At 41.6% G+C, this 23,389-nt stretch overlaps 1 protein-coding gene across 3 annotated transcripts in view; it reads left to right on the top strand.

Annotated features, from left to right (window-relative positions):
• The window catches only part of TMEM131L (transmembrane 131 like), a 162,028-nt gene that overhangs the window by 78,839 nt on the left and 59,800 nt on the right, over positions 1–23,389 (top strand). For all 3 annotated transcript variants that reach the window (XM_040472047.1, XM_040472039.1, XM_040472032.1), the window contains exons 5-9: positions 357–467; positions 20,583–20,660; positions 20,866–21,019; positions 22,617–22,675; positions 22,988–23,096. In XM_040472047.1, the coding sequence (XP_040327981.1) occupies positions 357–467; positions 20,583–20,660; positions 20,866–21,019; positions 22,617–22,675; positions 22,988–23,096 (511 nt within the window). The remainder of the gene's footprint in view (positions 1–356; positions 468–20,582; positions 20,661–20,865; positions 21,020–22,616; positions 22,676–22,987; positions 23,097–23,389) is intronic.

Genomic DNA, 23,389 nt, shown 5'->3' with positions numbered 1-23,389 from the left:
TTTATTTATTTATTTATTTATTTATTTATTTATTTATTTATTTATTTTTGAGAGAGAGAGCACGCGCACAAGCAGGGGAGGGGTGGAGAGAGGGAGACACAGAGTCTGAAGCAGGCGTCAGGCTCTGAGCCGTCAGCACAGAGCCCAATGCAGGGCTTGAACTCACGAACCGTGAGATCATGACCTGTGCTGAAGTCGGGCGCTTAACCAACTGAGCCACCTGGGTGCCCCTGGATTAATACCGTGTTAAAGGTCAAGGTGGTGAATACAGATTGCCTTTGGAAAGGTATTTTAACATTACGGCAAATATGTTTCAAAACAAATAGAGGAGTAATTAACTTCTTTTTTTTCTGAAGGTTTCTGGAATTGGCACTCGAAGAATCTCTACAGAAGGGTCTGCAAAACAGCTACCAAATGCTTATTTTCTGCTCCCACAGGTTCAGAGCATTCAGCTTTCACAAACCCAGGTAATTTTAATGGTGGATTTATTTTGAATTCTAGCAAACGCCAAACTTTGTAGTCTTCTAAAGTTATGTATCTTTTACAGCCCTTTTTATATAGGATTGCTAGAGATGTTAAACTCACCAGCTTTTAGAATTGGGATTTTACTATTTTCCGCTTTTTGAAAAAATCCTGATGTTGTGTCAGTGGAATCCATGTTCTTCTTTTGAAAGGCTGTATAGTCCATAGTGTTGCTTTGTCGTAGTTGGCTTTATCTTGTTTTTGATCATTTGAAGTGTTTCCAGTTTTTCGTTATTACTACCATTAGTCCATGTACATGTTTTATAAGTTTTTTTATTTCCTTTTTGGATTACCCGTCTCCTCAGGATATATTTTGTAAAGAGAGTGTCTGTAGTTCAAGACCATGAACCATTTTATAGAGCTTGTTAAATATTGCCAGGTTGCTTTTCAAGAAGACAGACTGCTATGGTCACTAGTAATGATATTTTTTCAGGAATGTCTTACTATCTTCCCCTCTCCCTAGTCCTAGCCTTTCTTGAGTGTGGCTCAGTGGAAAGAAATGTTTTTGATGTTTTAGAGTGTATATCCAGATGACCCTTGAGCAGTGCAGAGGCTATGAGTATCAACCCTCAATGCAGTTCAAAATCTGTGTATAACTTTTGACTCCCCAGAAACTTAACTGCTGGCAGCCTGCTGTTAACCAGAAGCCCTACAGATAACATAAATAGTTGATTAACACGTATTCTGTGTTGTATGTATTATATGCTGTATTCTTACAATAAAGTAAGCTAGGAAAAATGTTACTAAGAAAATCATAAGGAAGAGAAATACATTTACAGTACTGTTCTCTATTTATTGAAGAAATTTGCATATCAGTGGACCTGCACAGTTCAACCCATGGTATTCAAGGGTCAGCTGTAATGATACCTTAATGTTGTTTTAATATGCATTTCATTTATAGTGTATAAGTTTGACCACTTTTCCCCTTTGACTTATTTCCTTGTAACTATGGCTAACTTTTGAAATTGAGAAAATTCCTTTTTTTTATATATATGTTTGTTTTTTTGAGAGAGAGAGAGAGAGAGAGAGACAGAGCATGAGCAGGGGAAGGGCAGAGAGAGAGGGAGACACAGAAGCCGAAGCTGGCTCTAGGCTCTGAGCTGTCAGCACAGAGCCCAAGGTGGGGCTCAAACTCATGAACCATGAGATAGTGACCTGAGCCGAAGTCAGACGCTTAACCCACTGAGCCACCCAGGCGCTCCAAGAAACGTCTTGAACCAGTGTATCACCTTACTGACCCTTTCTTTCTGATTAGTGAATAAAGAATATTGCTTAGAACTTTGTGTCAGTCCCAGTAGTGCCTGGGGCTTTCCTTCATTCAGTAGTCTTCCTCCGCTGTGGGCAGGCACTGGTTTAGTATTTCCATCTTCCTGGAGCTTACATTCCAGTGAGAAGACAAATAAAACTAATTTACCTGTAATGTAATGTCTGGGAGATTTGTCATCACTTAGATAATTCTTGGGAATTTTTGGTATTATTTTTACTTTGATAAAACTGAATAGCCCTTCCTCCCAGGATTTTAAGGAAGATTTCTTTTAGTTTGTACATTTGGATTTGGTTTAAATCCTAAGACCAATGGGGATGTATTGAACTTTTTTTTTTAAGTTTATTTCTTTTCAGAGAGAGAGAGCAAACAGGGGAAGGCAGAGAGAAAGAGAGAGAGAGAGAGAGAGAGAGAGAGAGAGAGAGAATATTTCAAGCAGGCAGTGCAGAGCCCGATGTGGGGCTTGAACTCTTGCATGGTGAGATCATGACCTGAGCCGAAAACGAGTCTGACTGTAACCAACTGAGCCACTTAAGTGCCCTTGTATTGAACGGTTTCTAGCATAAAAATGATCTGAACTGACTTGCATTTTTGTAAGGGGTTGAAAGGGCTGGGGTAAGTGTAACTTGCATATGCTGATAGCATGGGTTTTTCCTGCTGAACGTTTTTAGCCTTATCTCAGGGCCGTCCTTCAGCAAAGGGGGTGGCTGAGAATGGCCAGGTTTCTCTGGTTACTGAGACTGGAAGCTTTGAATGCCAGATGCTGTATTAGTGGTGATAAAAGTATTGAAACAGAGACAGGTGTTCAGATATCTTAGTAGGGGTTAATTTAAGGATACAGAGAATTAAGGGAAAGAGGCAATGACCATGCAGGCCTCTCTACGAGGCCTGTGAGAGACCTTGCTATGAGGAGAGCTTGCACGTTATATGCATTGTACCTGACAGATCTTATCTGCTGACCGTGATGCCTGCTGCCTGTTTTCCTGCATCCAGGCTGTCATCATCTCTTTCCCAGTCTACTCCAGTGGCCCCTTAACAGATCTGCCAGCATCTAGTCTGGCCCTTTCAAAAGTCTCTTTTCCTAAAATGCAAGTTGGACCACACTAGTCATCTGCTTAACACCTTTCAGTGTATTCCTGCAGGTCTCAGGATTTAAACCAGGTTCTTAGTGTGGCTCTAAGGCCTTGCATGGTCTGGCTGCTGTTTCTCTACCATCATGTGGTCTTCCTCTGCTTGCTTCCTCTGCTTGCTCACCCATGCCGTTTTCACTCCTCCACACGTCCTTTGTGCCTGCAGTTTCCTCAGATTCCCCCGCCCCAACTGTCCTCTGGAGTAGCCCTGATTTCATCCTTTCTGTTTCAGCTCAAGCTCCACTTCTTCAGAGAGTCTTGCCATCTCTCCCCATCCTAGTTCAGGTCCCTGGATGGACTGTCGTAGAACTGTGTTCTTCCCACTTAGAACGCTTATCCCCATTACTCAGCCACCCTTTCCTTCCCTCCGTGAAATTGCAGCCCCGTGGAAGCAGAGACTGTCTGCTGTTGCTCTCCACAGGGTCCCCTACACCTAGCCCAGGGCCTCCGGCAGAGGCGCTCAGTGAACACTGGTCAGATGAAGTTCCGGCTGGAGGGACGTCTGTAGCTCTCCCCATGGGAGCAGTTTCAGGGGTTCTTTGTTCTGTTTTTTTTTTTTGGTTTTTTTTTTTTTTTTGCATTTTAATTTATTTTTTAACGGCTTTATTGAGCTATAACTCACATACCACAGACTTGATCCATTCGGCAGTTTTTAGTATATTCAAGAATTGTGCAGCCACCCCCGTAGTCTAATTTTAGAACATTTCCACGGCCGCAGTTCCTGGCAACCACCCCTAAGTTTTCTGTCTCTATAGATTTGTCTCTTCTGGATGTTTCATATAAATGAAATGTGTGACCTTTCATGATTGGCTTCTTTCACTTAATGTTTTTAAGCTTCATTCATGTCATAGCGCATATCAGTCTTTTATTCTTTTTTATTACCCTATACTAGTGAACTATTGTATGGACATACCATACTTTGTTTCATCATTTACCAATTGGCAGGAATTTGATTTGTTTCCACTTTTTGGCTATTATCAAAACTGTTGCAGTGAACGTTTTTGTACAAGTTCATGTGGACATATGTTTACTGTTCTCTTGGGTGTGTACATAGGAGTGGGCTTTTGTGGTCATATGGTAATTATATGTTTAACATTTGAGTAACTGTCAAAAAGTGGTTGTATCATTTTACAGTCTCACCAGCAATATATGAGGATTCCAGTTTTTCTACAGCTTTACCAAAACTTATTTTATGTTTTTTGGTTTTTAAAGAACATCCTAGTGGATGCGAAGTGATAGCTTAAGTGTTTGGTTTGCATTTTCCTGATGACTAATGATGTTGAGTATCTTTTCAATGTGCTTATTGGTCACTTGTATATCTTTTTTGGAGAGATGTCTATTCAAGTCTTTTGCCCACCTTAAAATTGGATTGTTTGTTTTGTCCTTGTTGAGATGTAAATGTTCTTTACATATTCTGATACTAGGCCTTTATCAAGTACATGATTTGCAAATACTTCTCTCATTCTGTGTTGGTTTTTTCATTTTCTTGATGGTGTTGTTTAAAGTACAAAAGTGTTCGGTTTTGATGAACTTCAATTTTGCCTGTTTTTTCCTTTGTAACTTATGCTTTTAGTGTCCTATCTAAAAAGGTCCACAGTTACCAAGATTTACCTCTTTGTTTTCTTCAAAGAGTTTTATAGTTTATCTCTTACATTTAGGTCTATGATGCATTTTGACATTTTAGTGTATAGTATGAGCTAGGGATCCTAATTCATTCTTCTGTGTGTGGGTATCTAGTAGTCCCATTTTTTAAAGATGTTCATTTACTTATTTTGAGAGAGAGAGAAAGCAGGGAGGGGCAGAGAGAGAGGGAGAGAGAATCCCAAGCAGGCTTTGCACTGTCAGCACAGAGCCCAGTGCGGAGCTCGAACTCCCAAACCACGAGATCATGACCTGAGCCAAAACTGAGAGTCAGATACTTAACCAACTGAACCACCCAGGCGCCCCTGACTATAATATTTTTGCATTTAAACTTCATACATATATGTGTTTGTGTTGTGTTTAAGTGGCCATAATTGTCAGCTATGCTTTCTCAGAAAGAAATGTCTTCATTTTGCTCTTCTGTTTTTCCTTCTTTCTGTTTTTTGGTCAAGAGCCCATCATCTGAGGTGAGTGTTGAGTTCAGCTTCCCTCAAAACGGGATAGAGGGTTTGGGAGGTACTCTGGTTCAGTTGGGAGCTGGAAGGTGGGTCTGCTAGAACGCTAGAGAGTGAGAAGGTTTGGGCAGAAATTAAGATATTGTCAGCTTTGCTTTCACTTGCTTCCTTAGCTCCATCTCATGGGATAAACGAGGGTGCCAATAATCATTGTTATGTTATCTCATTTTTTTTGCACTTTGGGCTCATTTTGGTCCGTTTTATTTGTGTCTTTACGCATTGGTATCTGACTTTTGCGTTTTTCCTGCTCAGTTGAATCGGATTGAATGGCTCCCTTTCTTCTGCTGGAAACAAGAGTGTGTGTGTGATTTCTTTTCTATCTAGATTTTTGGTGATGTGTTGTAACAGCCACTAGGTTCAGTGGGGAGGAGGGTATACCTTTCGCCTCTCTGCTGCCCATGTGTGTCTGCTTTTTTCTTTTTCAACCTTTTCATCTGGCCCTTCTTTTTCATTTGTTTGGCCCTTTATGAAGCGAGGGCTCCTAGCAGATGAGAGGTCACTGTTGCAGTGGGTCTGAGTAAAAGTCTGAGGTTCCTCTGCTTTTGTTGTAGTCTTGTCATTATTTGACCCCCGGGTTATTGTCCCAGTCATTCTCTGCTCCATGTGTCACACTGCTGCTCTCATGTCCTCCCAGACAAAGCTGTTCAGTGCTTCCCTGGTCTCTGTACTAGCTGGGCCCCTGTTGGTTTCAGCATAAAGCCCGAGCCCCGGAGCTTGGCATATGAGGCCCTCGACACCTGCTCCAGCCTCCTCTCCAGCCTCAGACGTCCTGCCCTTCTCTTCTCCACTCCGGCCTCCAAAATCGCTCGCTGTTGAAATGGGCCATCCCTTTTTACATACTGCCTTTCCTTCATAGGCTTTCACCCCCTTCTAACCCTCATTGTCCTTCTCGCTCCCTCCTCTGAGACCTGGTTCAGGTATCAGCTCCTCCGCAGCCTCCCCTGGGCCCTGGGCAAGTCTGTGTTCCAGTCCCCCTGGCATGTGGTTCAGACCCCTGCGTGAACGTTTGGTGTCATCCTGTGTCGTCCTCCATGAGGCTCTCTTCCATGGGCCTGTTTCTTTTTCATTTTTATAATCTCAACATCAGCTTAGTGTTTAGTACATTGAGGCCCCCACAGTTTTTAATAAATAGATGAGTCAGTGGGCATCTGAGTCGAGATCCCCAAATAGCGTATCTACCTGTCGTAACATGTAAGATTTGCATAACTTCCCCTTTTCACCACATCAGCCACTTTGACCTTCACCAGATTTACTGCTAGGGCAGGTGGTAATATCCTTATTTTAGAAACTGTAGGATGGACGTAGAGTTTAAGTTACCTGGTGGAGGCCGAGAGCCGAGCTGGGATGGGCAGTGCCAGCGCGCTCTGCCGAGGGATTTGCGCCATGTATAGTTCAGTGTCGCGATGACTTCCACATCTGTGGACTTAGTAACTCACGTTCCATGAGAGATAAATGGCAAATAAAATGTGGGGTTTGGCTACATTTTTATAATGGCAGAAGAACAATGGAGACAGCTTAAAGGCTCGACAGTAGAAAGAGGATTTGATGAATGTGATTATGTCAACATGTAGACTGTTAAGTAGTTCTTCCAAGTTATAATTCTGATGCTTTGTTTGACAAGGGAATAGTAGAATATAAGCTAGGTTATACTTGGTGAGTGTAACTATAAAATACACGGTGGGATAGAATACATAAATACAGTTGTGCTAGGCTTATGAAAAAGTGAGAGTTTTTATCTTTTAATGTTTTTTTACAGTGCTATTTTGGTTCCAGACTGTTGAGATTTGAGGAGTGTTTCAGTGGTTTATTTGGGCAAAACAGTGTTAGAAATTGGCATCATCTCAGGATCTGGCATAGAGGCTCACTATCACGATAGGCTCGTCTCAGAGATTTACAGGAACTTAGTTATTGGTATTAGAATCATTATAAAATAATGTCTATTGTTAAAAATAAAATGATAAGGCAGTGTGGGAAACCCAGATAAGTTTTGAAGTTAGAGGAAAACACATGACACACAGTCCCACCAAATAAAAGTGTGTGTGTGTGTCCTAACATGATACCATATTATCACATTATCTAAAAGCGAGATTGTGATTATACAAAAATTATTATGTAATCAGAACATAACATGGGAAACCAGAGAAGCGAAAAATTAGAAATAAGCCCCAAGACTACAGTCACACTCGGCAAAGGTAACTAGGATTAATATTTTGTCATATCCTAATGGGCACCTGGGTGGCTCAGTTGGTTAAGTGTCCAGCTTTGGCTCAGGTCATGATCTCGACCCCCACCTTGGGCTTCGTGCTGACAGCTCCCTCCCTCCCCTGCCCACACTCTGTGTATCTCTCTGTCTCAAAAATAAAAACAAACAAAAACATTAAAAAGTGTTTTGTCATTTCCTTTCAGTGTATTTCCTGAGTGTGCACGTATACAATGAAGGGTTCCCCTTCCCATCACAGCATAATGTTGCTGGATTGAGTAAAGGAGAGATTATTTCTGGGTGTGCTGCGTGATACCTAGTGCATTTCAGACCAGGAGTTCCTAACCTTTTGAGACTGGCACAGCCTTCGCTTTTGGAGTGGTGACATCAGGCCCCTGTGCCTGCCTGCCCGGGACAGGTGTCAGGCAAGGGTTGTGGCCCCAGGTCTGTGTGGAGCCTGGTTCCTGCCAGCCTGGGAGAAGGTACCCTAAGTTGTTTTCCTGCTTCTTTCTTGGCTGCTGAGGTGCTGATCCCTGTCAATTAAGTGTGGCAATCTGGAAGGGAAGCTGTAAAATCAGTATAGGGAGAGGACCAAGGAAAGTTTTTTCAACCACAGTTTGACAGAAAAGAAGGGGGCACATTTCTCACTAACAAATAAGGTACAAGAGTCTCATCTAGGATTTGGAGATGGAAAACAGAACAGGGAAAGGTTTTTTAACCTCTGTAGCTGTCCTGTTTTCTTGATGGACTTCCGTCATTAGTTAAATGAAAGAAACAGATTTTCTGAGTGTGACAGCTGAGAATTCCTACAGATCCGTGTGACATCAATAATAAATACCATTTCTTTGCCTGATAAAAGTTTGATTTTTTTTTTTTTTTTTTTTTTTTACATAAAAATGATAGACTGTCAGACTCTGGAAAGCTATTACTATATGTTAGGTAAATATGTGCCATTACTTAATCTTCCTCTACCTACCTACCTCCGAATATGGCTTTTAAAAGCAAGGAAATTGCTAAAATTTGTACATTTTTCTCTTTTTCATCGCATTCCAATGAGAATGATTCAAGGGGATGGGAACTTGGGAAGCCGAGACCGGAGGGGTTGAGGGTGGGAGCTGGTGAGTGGAAGGAAGGGAGGAAGCATGGGAAGGTCCAGAGAGAATACCTACGTGTGGGGGGGGGCGGGTGTTCCTCTTCTGTGTCCTGCAGGGCAGGCGGTCCCCTTCCCTCCGTCTTCCCCCGTTGCTTCTTTAAAATCTCTACTGTCTTAGCAGGAGAGAACAGTGTTGATCAGTTTCCTGGTCCCTCCTTTAACTCAGTGATGATTACCTTGTGTCTTTTCTGCCTTCCAGGAGAATTGACTAGCTCTTTACTGAAAATGAGAGATCCCTAGCATCGCAAACACAGTATTTAGAAGCTTTTGTTTTTATGCATTTTCCTTTGCTAATATTATAAGCTCCTTAAGTGCAGGAATCCTGTCTTGGCCAACGTTTGTTTTCTTACCACCTGGCAGTCTGGCCATATAACGTACAGTGAATAAATGTTTGATACTTGAATAAATGATCTTAAAAAGAAACTATAACCTCAGTTATTTAAGAAGTTGTAAGATACGAATCTTTTTTTTACTTCTTTCAGACTTTCATTATACTCTGTTCTGAAACTTTTGTTGGGGTATATGAAGATGCCCAATAAATTACATATGGTTCTGAACTAATGTATGTTTAAGAATCAGGAGTTAGGGAACCAAAATGCCACCTTCATATTGCTGATGAGTCACATTCTCATGTATCAGCTGAGGTCAGAGAGCCAGTTACTAATTCCCTGTCCCCTCGGGTAGATTGTGGAGCGGCCCATCAGAAGGGGAGTTTGAATCTGAAGGACAGACACCCTTCTCCAGAGTAGAGAGAAAGAAGGCAGCTCCCCTCTGAGCCCCTATCCTTCTCCTCACTGTCTACAGCACAGCATCATGGTCTGTGGCCCACTGACAAGCAGCCCTCCCCTACCTATAAGGGGAGAGGAAGACTTGGGGCCAAAGGACAAGTGAAGTTAGGAAAAGAGAATCCTTTCCTTGTAACATTCCTCAGTTTTTTATACCCTTGACTCATTGGGCTTGCCTTTTTTTTTTTTTAATTTTTTTTTTTTCAACGTTTATTTATTTCTTTTGGGACAGAGAGAGACAGAGCATGAACGGGGGAGGGGCAGAGAGAGAGGGAGACACAGAATCGGAAACAGGCTCCAGGCTCTGAGCCCTCAGCCCAGAGCCTGACGCGGGGCTCGAACTCACGGACCGCGAGATCGTGACCTGGCTGAAGTCGGACGCTTAACCGACTGCGCCACCCAGGCGCCCCTGGGCTTGCCTTTTATTAAGCCTGAGTCCCCCCTTTCCCTGACAAGGAGATCAGCAGGCTTCTGGCAACTGTGTTCCCACTTTCCTTAGCCTGTTTCTCCTCCCACTGGACCCAAACCCCCATTTCTTTGATTATCTTCAGCCTGTTGGGGAGCATTGTTGAGTTTGCCCCTAGAAAGCTCTGAGATAGATTAGAATAATTCATTAATAATCTTTTCCAAAGCCACACTAGAGTCAAGGTTGAGAGTTCATGTCCCCATCTGTTTCCCATTCCAAATTCTTTTCAAGTATGATATCCAATACAGCTTATCAGAGCTTTTGCAGTGGGCTCAAATAACAGAGTAAAGCTACTCCAATAAAAAAAATACCAGTCATAAAGGATGCCCCATCATAGAGATGCATGGTAGAGTGAATAAGAAAGTGAATTCTGACCACCTGGGTAAAAATCTTGGTCATGTCTGAGTGACCTTGGTCAAATTACCTAACCTCTTTGTGTCTCAGTTTATCTATAAGATAAATAATAATAGCACTACTTCATAGGATGGCTGTAGCTATTGACTAAATTCATGCATATAAAGTGCTTAGAATTGGTACCTGGCACCTAACTAAAATGTATTCACCAATTAACTGTAAAAATAAAGTTTTGAATATAAACCCTCTCCTATTGTGAAACTCTTGGAAATTTTTAAATTCAGAGATCCAGTCCTCTGGCAAGACGTGAAAGTTCAAGGCTGTAGTCCCATATCAAATTATCTTGGCTTGTGAGTTAACATTAAAAGAATCTGAAGCCCTCCCCAATTTCTTACTCATTTGGTCTTCGCCAGAGAGGTTGTCCGTGCCTGTGTGCAGCTGGGGCTCACTCTGGCTAGGATGTGTGCGGCTTCCCTGGAGTTTCACAAGTTACATTAATTTAATATTAAGTCTCTCGGGGCGTCTGACTGGCTCAGTCCATAGTGCATGTGACTCTTGATTTTGGGGTTGTGAGTTCGAGCCCTACATTGAGTGTAGGGATTACTTAAAGATAAAAAATATCTTTAGAAATAATATCGAGTCTCTCTTGAGCCTTGCTTGAGTCTAGAATCTTAAGACACGCAGGAATATCAGATTATCAACCATACATCCACTGGGTTTGCAAAACATGCCTCCCATCCCAGCCCTCAAGGGACTGATTCTAAGCAGAATTGTTCCCAGTGCTTCATTTTTGCCGAAAGGAGGGATGGATGATGGAGAGCATCACCTTGGTTTTGGCTTTAGTTTATGCCAGTTGTTTTGATTCTCAGACCTTGCATTTAAACTCCGTGGGGAGAGATTGCTTGTCAGGAGGCTAAGGCGGCAGCCTGTGTATTCCTCTCTCAGGAAGTTGCCCCTGAGGCACTCTGGTCTCCCCTCAGAGTTGGGACTTGGCACTGGTCGCAGCCAGTCACAGGTGTGTCTTTGTTCTTCCTGCGGGAAGCCCTTGTTTCTGGCACTCCTGTGCTGACTGGCATGGACACCCTATTGAGGGATGGAGTGTCCACGGTGCCCGGGCAGGGGCATTGAGATCTGTGTACCCAGTTGTTTCCATTGCCTCTTACTGTGGATTCACTGAGGCTTCTGGGACCTACTTCTTAGAGAAGGCTTTACCTTTTAGCCCCACCTACATCAAGTGGGGCATTGTTTTCAGGTTCTTGGAGGGGAGCTGCTGTTGACATTTGGGAAGCTCGGGGCCTAGTGGGGACAGCATGTTGGCTGGGAGCCGCTCACCATGGCCTCCAGGTTGTGAGTGTGCCCCTTCTTTCTCTGCACTTGTGGGCTCTGCCTCCAGGATATGCTTTTCCTGTCCCCTCTTGCTCTCAGGAAGGCTCAGTTGAGTTTCTCGCCATTTAACCAGCTTCTTTTATTGCTCTCTTTCTTTCTCTAACACCTGCAAAGTTGCTACTGTTTTCTGGAATTGGTTCGTTCCTTTTCCTTTTTCTTTCACTTTTTGATCTAGATTTTTTTTTTCTTTAGATGTTTCCCTAGATATTTTCTTGTGAGTTCTCCTAAAGGAAAGAGATAAAATCAGTAAGTTCTTGGTCTGCTGAAAGCATCTGTTGTTCAAACACAACTTCTCTTCCCTGCATTGGATGGTCTTCCATAGGAGATGCTCACCTATCAGACCAACATCTAAATCAGTTCTGGGGTCAGTCTGTCTTGATAGTCTGGCCTGGTTCCTGTTTAATGAGTTTCCTCTTTTTGCTGTGCCTTCTCTAGACTGAGTCCTACTTCCATAAACTTCTCAAACATGCTCCCCCAGGGCATGGGCAGTAACTGTGTCTCTACCTAATATGCTCTGGGCATTCTGTTCTGATATTCCTGCTTGCCCCCAGTGCGCGCCCCCCCCCCTCCCCGAACCTGTCCAGGACTGTGTAACTCTGGGTATAGCTGTTTCAGTCCTCAGTTGCTCTTACTATGGATTCTGATCCTGGCTTTAGAAGTGCATTTCTCCATACCTCCTATAACCAAATCCTGATTCCTTTGTGGGGAACAATTCCAGTCTGCTAACATCTTGCTTTTATTCTTTCATTATATATATTTTTAAGCTCCAATAAGTGCAAAGATCTATCTCCCTTATTTCAGTTACATACCAGGCTGTCTCCATCTCTCTGTATGTCTCTTGGGCTGTACCTTCAAAAAATCTCGTTTCTCATTCACGTTCTCTCTGGTTGTTCCCTAAGAGGTTAGTCTTCCTTTTAAGGGGAGCCCTCTCTTCCTCTTGCTTCATTAATCTGCCTTTTCTGTTTTATTTTTTGTTCATCTTGCTCTGATGGGAAGACTAAACCATGTTTCCCTAACCTTCTAGCACCTCTTTGATTTCCAGAGTGAACCGGATTATTCCAAGGACGGACCTTAGTGGTTGCCTTCTTTGTGCATGCAATAATTCTGTCAAATTGCTTCTCTGACTCAACCCAAGATGAGAACATAGCTCCTTAATGAGAATACCCTTGTTGCTTCTTCTCCTTTTTTTTTTTAAGTTTATTTTTGAGAGAGAGAGAGAGAATGCCGGAGAGGGGCACAGAGAGGGGGAGACAGGGATTCCCAAGCAGGCTCCGCACTGTCAGTGCACAGCCTGGTGCAGGGCTCGAACCCAGGAACCAGGAGATCATGACCTGAGCTAAAACCAAGAGTCAGACCCTTAACCAGCTGAGCACCCAGGCACCCCTCCTTGTTGCTTCTTTATTTATAAAATCTGCCACCCATCTGTATATCTGTCATTTTGGATCTTGAAAATCTAAAACAGCAGTTAGCGTTTAAATGATTAATAAAATCTAGAGCCAGTGAGTTGGGGAGGAACTTTTGAGTCTGTGGACCAGCCCACATGAATTTAAACAAGACTTTTCATAGTTCCAACTCATAGCCATGAAGATAATACATAAAAAGGAACAGAATTCCAAACAACCTGTCTGTACTGCCTGCCTGGAGTTGGACCCAACAGTTTCTTCAAGATCTGGTTATAAAAGCAGATGGTGTTCTAGAAGCTCTATTTTGAGGAGAGAGAGCCCTGACTAGGACATCTTTTCCTTTTCCTTTTTCCTTCTCCCTTCTCCCTTTCCCTTTCCTTTCCTAGTGGTAAAGTGTGCACACCATAAGATACCATTTTAATTGTACAATTGAGTGGTGTTCAGTAAATTCACGTTTTTGTGCAGCCATTACCACCATCCATGTCCAGAGTGTTTTCATCTTCCAAACTGAAACTCTTACTCACAGTACATAGTAACTCTCCTGTTAACCTCTCCTCTCAGCCCCTGATTACCATTATTATTTCTGCCTCTGTTCTAGGCTCCTTCATGTAAGTGGAATCACAGAATATTTGCCTTTTAGTGTCTGGCTTATTTCACTTTGTTATCACATTTTCAGGGTTCATCCATATTGTCATATGTGTGTCAGAATTTCCTTCCCTTTTAAGACTGAACAGCATTCCATTGCATGGCTGTACCATGTTTTATTTATTCATTCATCCATCGATAGATTTTGGGTTGCTTCCACTTTTGCCTACTGTATATAATACTGCTATGAATTTGGGTGTACAGATACCTGTTTGAATCCCTCCTATCACTTTTGGGGATGTACCTAGAAGTAGAATTGGTGGATCATAGTGTAAGTACGTGTTCAATTTTTTGAGGAACGTCCATACTATTTCCCACTGCAGCACCCTTTCTTTTAGAGCCTTGGCTAATCTTTGCCATGGCTATGCCTATTTAAGTAAAAACTGTGCCCACATTGCTCAAGGTCAAGCTCAGCAGCCTGCATCACAAAGGCTGAACTTTTGCCGAGCCTGGGCTCAGGATCAAAGCCTGGGTCAGGCCTTCAGGACCCACTTGCCATTTGCTTAAGGTCCGGCAACATCCAGCCGTATAAAAATAGCTGCTTGCCTTTGGATCAAGTCACCGTATGCTCCATGACCTACCAAGGTGAAAATCCCACAAGGCTCTCCCGAGACTGCCAGCCCAGCTCGTAACAGTTAAAAATCTGCGATCCAAGTGCAAAAGCCAAGGTGTTGCACAATACAGGCCACTGTCACTTGGTCCAACAAAAAGTCTCAATATCTAAGTGTTAACTTGTTCTCCAAATTGCTTTTTGTCTGTCTTTCAGGGTTTCTGGCACATTTCAGGAGGGTGGAAAGCTGTCGGCAATAAATGGCTCTTCTCTCTTTTTGGGGCGTTCTGAACCAAATGTGAAATAAGACAAAAAGAATTTGAAGCGTTTAAGAAAAAACAAAAACAAAAACCTCTTCTCTTAGAAACCAAAAGAGTGTGGAAGAGGAGTTTCCCCTCTTACAGCTTTGATGTGGGGGAAAATGCTTCCCAGGAGCATTTAAGTTATTTATTGTGGAATTTTGCTAATTTAATGCATCAATTGTGAATGAACAAGTAAAAACAATAACGCTCCCTGTTGAAGGTTTACTGATGCCCCGTGATTGGCATATGTATCTCCTTTAGGGCTCATAACGTGGCTGTGAATTCATTAACTCCGTTTTGTTGAAGAGGAGACAGAGTCTTAGGCAGGGTAGGGGATGTCCCTAAGGTTTTGTGGCTGGGGTTTCATCTCAAATTTAGTTAAGTGTAAAGCCTTTTCTAAAAAGATGCGGATAAGAAAAAATGCTCTTCCCTTAAACGGAAAACTAATTTCAACGAGTTCCTAGGTTTTTACAAATATTTTAGCCAGTGGGTCTGGCAACATAGGTGAATTTTGTTTCAGTGGTTAAATATCTGAGGAATAGAAGGGTAGCGGTTATGGGGAGGGTTGAAGCACAATTGCTGTTTAAGGGTAAAAGCAACCATACAGTGCTGACTAATAACTCAGCTGAGCCTCTCCGTCGTGCAGGAAACACTAAATTAGGAGTTTGGTTATAGAGCATGGGTGTTGTGTGGAAGAGATCCAAGAAAGTGCCTGTTTTATGCAAAATCATTTGCTGCGTAGACTGTATTGGACCTAGCACTGTGTGTGTGGGCCACTGTCTGGCGTGGTCACATGGCATATACAGAATCTGCGTTCCTACTGATACATGTGTTGGCATGAGAAATTTACCTGTATAAGGACCTTTAAAATTTAGCATTCAAAATTGTGGAAGGGGAGACAAATGGGACCTAGTATTGGATTTTATCTAATATTTTTCTATTTCATGAGTTATTTTCCTTAAATGAAAGGTTTCTGTGTGTGGTCATTGCTGGGAATGTTACATAATTTCAAGGCTCTTGTTCATTCTGTCTGGATTAATGTATTATAGATTCTCATATACTTTTCTTAGGATATTGGTTTCTTCTTGTTAAAAATAAAAGTCCTCCAGCGTGGACTGGGTGGCTCAGTCGGTTGGGGATCCAACTTTGGCTCAGGTCATGATCTCACCATTTGTGAGATCCCACTAGGGTTCGAGCCCTGCATTGGGCTCTGGGCTAACGGCTCAGAGCCTGAACCCTGCTTTGGATTCTTGTCCCTCTCTCTCTGCCCCTCCCCTGCTCACACTCTGTGTGTGTGTGTGTGTGTGTCTCTCAAAAATAAATAAAACATTAAAAAAAATTTTTTTTAAGTTCTCTAAAATGATAGGACTTGAAATCTATAATTTTCTTTCCGCTTTACCTGTACACAATTCCCCCAAATCACACTGTGCCCTGGCCTGATGCACAAAGATGAGTTTCTTAGCAGGTAGAGAACTAGGTGATTTTTTTCTCTCTTAGATTCAGTTAACTAGACTTATAACACAAAAGCATGGGAATATAAGCCATTACAAAAGGGTTTTTTTTTTAAACACTGCTATTTTCTTTTCCCTTTTTTAAAGTTTATTTATTTATTTTGAGAGATAGAGCAAGAGGGGCAGGGGGAGGGACAGAGAGAGAGGGAGAGAGAGAATCCCAAGCAGGCTCCATGCTGTCAGCGCAGAGCCTGATGCAGGGCTCCTTCTCATGAACCATTAAACCATGACCTGAGCCAAAACGAAGAGTGAGTCGCTTAACTGAGCCACCCAGGCGCCCCGCCCTGGTGGCTATTTTCTTGAATGTTGCATTATCTCTGGGAATGGTGTTCTAATACTTGTTGCCATGGTGAAGAACTTTTTGGTTTTTAAATTTAGGAGTAGACTTGGTCTGTTCTGATTTACTTAGAAAAAACTTGACTTGTGTTAAAGGACCTGCTATTTTTTTCCCTGGTTTTCCATTAGCTACTGTTAGGACCTTTGATAAGTCATTTAACCCTTCCAAACCACGTTTTCCCTCATCTTCTGAAAGGGAGTGATACCATATACTTCACGTGGAAAGCACTGAAAAATTGTTTTTAGTTTTTAGCTATAAAATTCATGACCTAATTTGTTAAAGTAATGGGGGGGGTGTTGAAAAGTAGAGAAGTAGGCTTCTGTTCTCCTTTTATAATCTGCTCTGCACACTCTTGGTTAAAGGGATGTCCCACTGTCATAACAAGTGTGCTCAGTTGGGGCCCTTTCAGAGAGAATTCAATCCCAGGTGTGTGTGTGTGTGTGTGTGTGTGTGTGTGTGTGTGTGTGTGTGGTTGCCTCAGGTGGCTCCTGTTTTGGTTATGGTTTACTTTTTAAAGTCAAGATTGCAGTAGTTTTGTTCTTTGGTTAAAGACATGAATGTTTAAATTGTTCTTTGAGAAAACCTGGAGCACTTCAGGACAGTGTGGAGGTGCTAGGACGCCCCCTTGTGGGATTCTGAAATATGTTCTGCAACAAATGAAAATAATAAAGTAGTTTATTCTTGTTAGGCTTCCAGCTAAGAGAGGAATCTTACTTAAGATGGTAAATTATAAATTCATCCGTCTAGAAGCTTACCAAAAATGACAAAATAGTAGGCTTTATATTACATCAAATCACTGTGCAAGTTGGATTGTTAATCGTGTTTAAAGATCATAATTTTGGGGGCGCCTGGGTGGCTTAGTTAAGCCTCCGACTTCAGCTCAGGTCATGATTTCATGATTCATGGGTTTGAGCTCCACATCATGCTCTGTGCTGACAGCCTCTGTCTCCCTCTCTCTGTGCCCTTCCCCCTTTCACACACACTCTCAAAATAAATAGACGTTAAAAAATTATAATTTTGAACTTGTAACATCTCAACATTTGAAGAAATATTTTAGGGAAGAGGATTGCCTTGTCGGGTTAACACCTATAGTTAAAGTGCTGTAAATTTTCAAAAAACATAACTATTATAAATGCATATGTTGAAAATGTGTTGATACGGGTTTTTCTTTAAACTTTTGGTTGTTGTTGAAAGTTTTAGAGCATAAGTACACATCAAGTGGCAGGAGTTGGTATATTTTTTTATTTTAGAGCCACTGTTTATTATTTTTAGTTTATTTTATGCAAGCTTGCTTTTTTAAAGCGTCTGTGGCTGTGTGCCCACTTGTCTTCATTCACTAATTGCATATTGAGTGTGCATTAAGTGGTAGGCATTGAGGTAACAGCATCGGGCAAGGGGCTTACGATCTTCTGAGGAAGACAGACCTTGAGCAAGTTGTTACATTATAATGAGGACTGTTAAGGAAGGTCAGGGAAAAGGTGCTGTGGGTGTGAGTAATGGGCAGTTACCCCAGCTGTGGGTCAGGGAAAACCCTTGTGAAGGGGGTGTGTAAGCTGGACCTGAAGGATGAATTAGGTTTAGGTAGGTAGAGGGAGGGTGGATTGGGGATTTGAGTTTACAGCAAAACAACACATTTAGAGGTTGAAGGCAAAACGGAGCAGAAAGTAGACCAGTGAGGCTGGAGCATAAATAAGGAGGTGGATGAAGACTAGGCAGGTACCTGAGTGTTGAAGACACAGTAAAGGATTTGGTCTTCGAAGGGTTTTAAGCAGCTAGTGGCATCACCTGATTTGCATATTGGTAACTCACTTTTGATGCAGTGTGGAGACTGGAATGGAGAGGACAGGTGGACACAGGGAGACTAGCCTACCTGTCTCTCTCCCTCCCTCTCCTTCTCCTTCCCACTAGGGCACGCATTCCTCAACTTTTTCTGTAAAGGCTCAGAGAGTATATTTTGACTTTCCAGGCCATGTGATCTCCGTTGCAAGTACTCCTCTCTTCAGATGTAGCATGAAAGCAGCCATACACAATACACAAAGGAATGAGCATGGTTGTGTTCCAGTAAAACTTTGTTTATAAACACAGGCAGTGTTGGCCCATGGGCATGGTTTGCTGACCCCCTATCTCCAGGATATAGTAATGAAGGAAAGTGAATTGATTCAAGGGTTCCTGAGGAGTTGTGATCAGTATTACTTGGTGGTTATGGGTTTGTTTGAGAAGGGTAAGTGAGAAGCTGAGGTTGGTGTGCAGGTTTCTGGCTTAAATAACTCTATGACTAGTGGTTCCAGGACGACGTGCACACCAAGCATAGCTGTCTTGGTGAGCGTGAGCATTCGGGTGGATGCCCAGCAATTGGCTGGACATGGGTGTGTGGAGAGAGAAGTGCAGGCAGCTTTGGTGTGTTACAGAGCTTCCCTAGAGAGAATGAAGAGGGCAGAAGGAAGAATCCCTAATAACTCTAACATCTTAAGTGGAGAGGGGGAAGAGCCACAAAGGATGACGCAAAGAGGAAGGAGCAAAACCAAGAGAAGCACCAGTGGTTAATGGGGTTAAATTGGCAGAAGCATTAGGCAAAATGGGAAGGGCCTATTGGATTTGGATGTGAGGAGGTCATTTATAACTTTGGTTAAAGCAATTTCAGAGAGTAGTGGGCTTTTTCTTTTTATGTCTATGATATGGTGGGACTTGTTTGCAGAAAGACAAATTCAGTCATCTAATTCTTCCTTAAGATTTTAGGTTCCATTTACAAATGGTATTATTCTGTTGAAGTCTAGCAGATACTAGCAGTTGCTTTTTATTTTTTTAATTAAAAAATTTTGTAAATGTTTATTAGTGAGAGAGAGAGACAGAGCATGGGCAGGAGAGGGGCAGAGAGAGAGGGAGATACAGAATCTGAAGCAGGCTCTAGGCTCTGAGCTGTTAGCACAGAGCCTGATGAGGAGCTCGAACTCATGAGCCGTGAGATTGTTGACCTGAGCCAAAGTTGGATGCTTAACCAACTGAGCCATCCAGCACCCCAATTAGCAGTTGCTTTTTAGAATAGTCTTTGGTTAATGTTTGGTCCTATTTCAAGCTTCGTTAATCTTCTTTAAAGATTTTTTTTTTTTAAATGTCTATTTGAGAGAGAGAGAGAGAGAGAGAATGAGCCCCTGGGATGCGGGGGCAAGAGGAAGGGGAAGTGGGGGAAGGTCAGAGAGAGCTGGGGACAGAGGAGCCAAAGTGGGTTCTGTGCTGACAGCAGTGAGCGCGATGAGGGGCTTGAACTCACAAACTATGAGATCATGACCTGGGCTGAAGTTGGAAGCTTAACTGACCGAGCCACCCAGGCGCCCCATCTTGATTAAACTCCACTATCTTTACTGCATTTTAAAATGTGTCTTATTCCTTTTTTGGTACTTTCATTGCTGAATGAAAATTGTAGTAGTTAAAAATGTGTTTTTAATATAGTGTGCTTAGGTAATTCTTAATAAATCTAATAAATTAAACACAATCATGGTGGTTCTTTCTACTTAATATTAAGTCTTCCTGGAGTGAATAAACGCTTACCCGCAATCAAGTCCGCCAAGGATTTGGGGAATGCCTCCTTGCCTTACTGAGATTTCCTACCATCGTGACTGTGGCTGCCAGGCCGAGTGCCTTTTTATTTTATAATCACTATGCCAGACACATCAAGCTGAACAAAAGAGGAGCTGTCATAGCTGATGGGTTTTGGATTTACACGCTGCACTACCTGACTTCCCTGTGTGCTCACCGTCTGCAGCTCCCCCCTCCCCCCCAAATGACTGTATTTCTGAATCAGAGTGTGCATTTCCTTATCTTAAAAGATATGTCAATTATCATTCCATGTGGCTGTTGAGATCTTTGAACTTGATGAAATTTTGCATTCTTTTCATTTATTTTCATCTCTTCCATGCATAGCTCTTTCACATTTTAAAAATGGTAATGATAGCCCGTTTCAATTTTAGACATCTCTTAACTGTTTTGCCACAACTTCTAACATTCTATTAACGGAAGGCAGACGGAGGAACAGTTAATTGGCTATTGCTGGGTGAACCTACTTTGAAATAAAAGATTCCTGTGTTGAAACAGAATGTTCAGAAAGTATAAGAAATGCCAAACTACAGTGTTCCTGTGTATATTTAGAACATATTTATCTCCTTATTGCCATAATAGGAATTTTCATGTTGCCCAAGGGAGAGCTTATGATTTCCATTAGAATGTGAGCTTGGTGACAGGCTTTTCTGTCTTATTCATGTTTATTTCCAGCTACTAGGATAGTACCCAGCATTTAGCAGATACTCAAATATTTATTAAGTGAATGAATGTTCTGAATAAATGATAGATTGTTTACTATGAATACAAGATTGAACTCTTTGCCTCTTTTTAAGTTTTTTTTCTCCCCTTTTTTCTTCTTTTAGGCAGAAACCACTAATACTAGCCTCTTGCAAGTACAACTGGAATGCAGTTTACGTAATAAAGTGTGTCAGCAATTAAAGGTAAAATTTAAAAATTCACTCTTCTCATCCTTCCTTTCTTGCCTTTGGCTTGGAAATCAAAAATAACATGACACAGTCTGTTTTCAGAAACACACATGACCTTATCATAAGTGCTTTTCTTTTTGTAAAATTTGAAATCACAAAGTTTGGATGATTTTTTTTTTTTTGAGTTTTTCTTTTGTTCTTTCCATCCCTCCAATCTCAGAGTTGTTATATGGAATCTGACGATGTTTTGCGGCTACAAATGAGCATAATCGTAACCATGGAAAACTCCTCAAAAGAGTTTGAAGAAAACACACAAGATTTGTTAGATCATCTTTCTATAATTTATGTAGCCACAGATAAATCTGAGACCTCAGGTAAGGTGGAATCTTTTAACATTTTTATTATAGTATATCTTGATTAACCTGCATCACCATTTTTTTGTTTTATTTTATTTTTTTAGTATTTATTTTTGAGAGAGAGAGCGAGAAAGAGTGTGAGCAGGGGTGGGCAGAGAGAGAGGGAGACATAGAATCCTAAGCAGGTTCCAGGCTCTAAGCTGTCAGCACAGAGCCTGACGTAGGGCTTGAACTCACGAACTGCGAGAACATGACCTGAGCCGAAGTCAGATGCTTAACCAACTGAGCCACCCAGGCACCCCTGCATCACCATTCTTAAAGCATTTACTTGTAGGCTGTATCATTGCAATGCAAGACAACGAGGCTTTGCGTTCGTTATTAAGAGATTAACAGTGACTGGTTCTCAATCTGCAACTGCTGGTAAGGCTATATTATTTTGGAGTAAATTAAGTGGCAACTGCAAACCACTTTTTAGTTTTCTTGGGATGATTTTTTTTTTTTTTTTTTTTTTTTTTTTTTTTTGCATTCTGAGATAGGAAACAAGTTAAATGGGCAGGCACAACAATCTAATATAAATATTCACAAAGTGTTTGGGAAGTTTTGTGTCTCTTGTCCCAGTGTTACTGATCTGCAGAAGCTCAGTTAAAGAAATCATGCCGTGTCGTATTTTTAATAGCTGACTGGGTGCCAATTGTTCCTGGATGCCGGACAAGTTAAGAGAGTGTGAATTGTAGTGTTCATTGTTATGAATTTTGTCTTTGAAAATGTATGTCCTGTGTACCAGGAATTACCTAGTTCATCAGCTTCAGTTTCTAAGAACTTTTGTAGGCAACACATATTAGGTGATTTTTGACATTTACAATGTAGAGTTTGCTGTTACCCATTGGTTAGCAAGGCTGTTCTGGTATATGTGTATGTATGTATATATATATGGACACATACATACACATGTACCACGTGTACATAAACACATACCATATACATATCCAGAGAAAGAATTGGTACCAAAGTGTAATTTTATGGTCAAACATCATCTACTTTCCAGCCCTCAGAATTGGCTGTAATAGTGATGGTTCTTCAGCAGGAGAGCTGTCTTGTCTTCGGCTTCCTAGTTTTTGGTGATTCTCAGAATGGCCAGATAGACATCAATGTAGAGAAGACCCTGTCCCATGGGGAGCACTTCTGTGAGTGAAGGTTGAAAGGAAGGTGATGTTTTGAGATCCCAGGGTTTTGTTTTTCCTCAAATGTGATCATCCCAATAAGGAAATAAGGGCCTGTCCAATCAATAGGAGAACATCGCTTTATTTAAAGCTGTCCAGTTGGTTAGTTTCATCCAGAGGAGTAATAGTGTGATCCTATACTCAGAATATCTTCACTGGTAGTTCATTATCCTTTAGAGAGCCCATGTTGGTAGGTCAGTCTTTTTGTATAGATCTTTTTCCTTGTGACTTAAGAATACCCAACAGAAAATAGTTCCCAGTTTCAATGGTAGTGTTGAAAAACGAGTCACATTTTTTATAGAAATGTGTAATGTAGTACTTTAGCCGCTATATTAAGGTATGAGAATGAGATGGCTCTTTTGTTTTAATCTCATTGCTCTGATTCTTTTGGACAGATGATTCGGCAGTAAATATGTATATATTACATTCAGGAAACAGCCTTATTTGGATACAGGTAATTGTAAATTACATAAAGTAAAATTTAAACTTACGAATGTATGTTTCATTGCAGAACATGAGGAATTTTCAACAACAGATACAGAAATACTTGTCTCATTTCTCTTTTGCTATAATTTATACCCGGTTTCCCTTGCTTGAACCCACATTAGGATGAAGGTTGTCAGCACCCCCCTTCCTACTGTCATAGACACATATGCTGAGCAGTTGCTTGTATGCCAGTCTGAACAACTTAGTTCTTTTAACAGAGTTGATTCACATTGGATACTCACCCAGCTGAGAATAGTCATGTGGATTTTTATTTTTGTAGGACGTACATCATTTCTCACAGAGAGATGCTCTGTCTTTGCAGTTTGAACCAGTACTCGTACCTACTTCTGCAACCAACTTTACAAAAATTGCCTCTTTCACTTGCAAAGGTACAGATTTTAAAAATACTGGAGATTGTCTTTTTATTTTTGTTATCTGGTTATGATGACAGTTCTTTTCTGTGAAATGACTTGGGTTTCACAAAGGTTTTCAGAAAGCAAATTGGCTTGATGGTAATATTGCAGCCTTAAGAGTTCTAAGAGATAGAATGATGGAAGAAATGATTGTTGATGCCACTGTTATTCTGCCACATATGGGGGATTTTGCATTTAAAGCTTTACTCACGTGGTGATCTGAAAGAGCAGGATGTAAATGTGTCTGGTGGAGGTGCTGCTTCCACAGA

Source organism: Herpailurus yagouaroundi, unplaced genomic scaffold, assembly GCF_014898765.1.
Source record: "Herpailurus yagouaroundi ecotype Mexico unplaced genomic scaffold, PumYag 28, whole genome shotgun sequence".
In the NCBI taxonomy this organism is placed as follows: Eukaryota; Metazoa; Chordata; class Mammalia; order Carnivora; family Felidae; genus Herpailurus; species Herpailurus yagouaroundi.
Note: the sequence above shows the minus strand (reverse complement) of the source record. Positions and strands in the feature narration are given on the sequence as shown.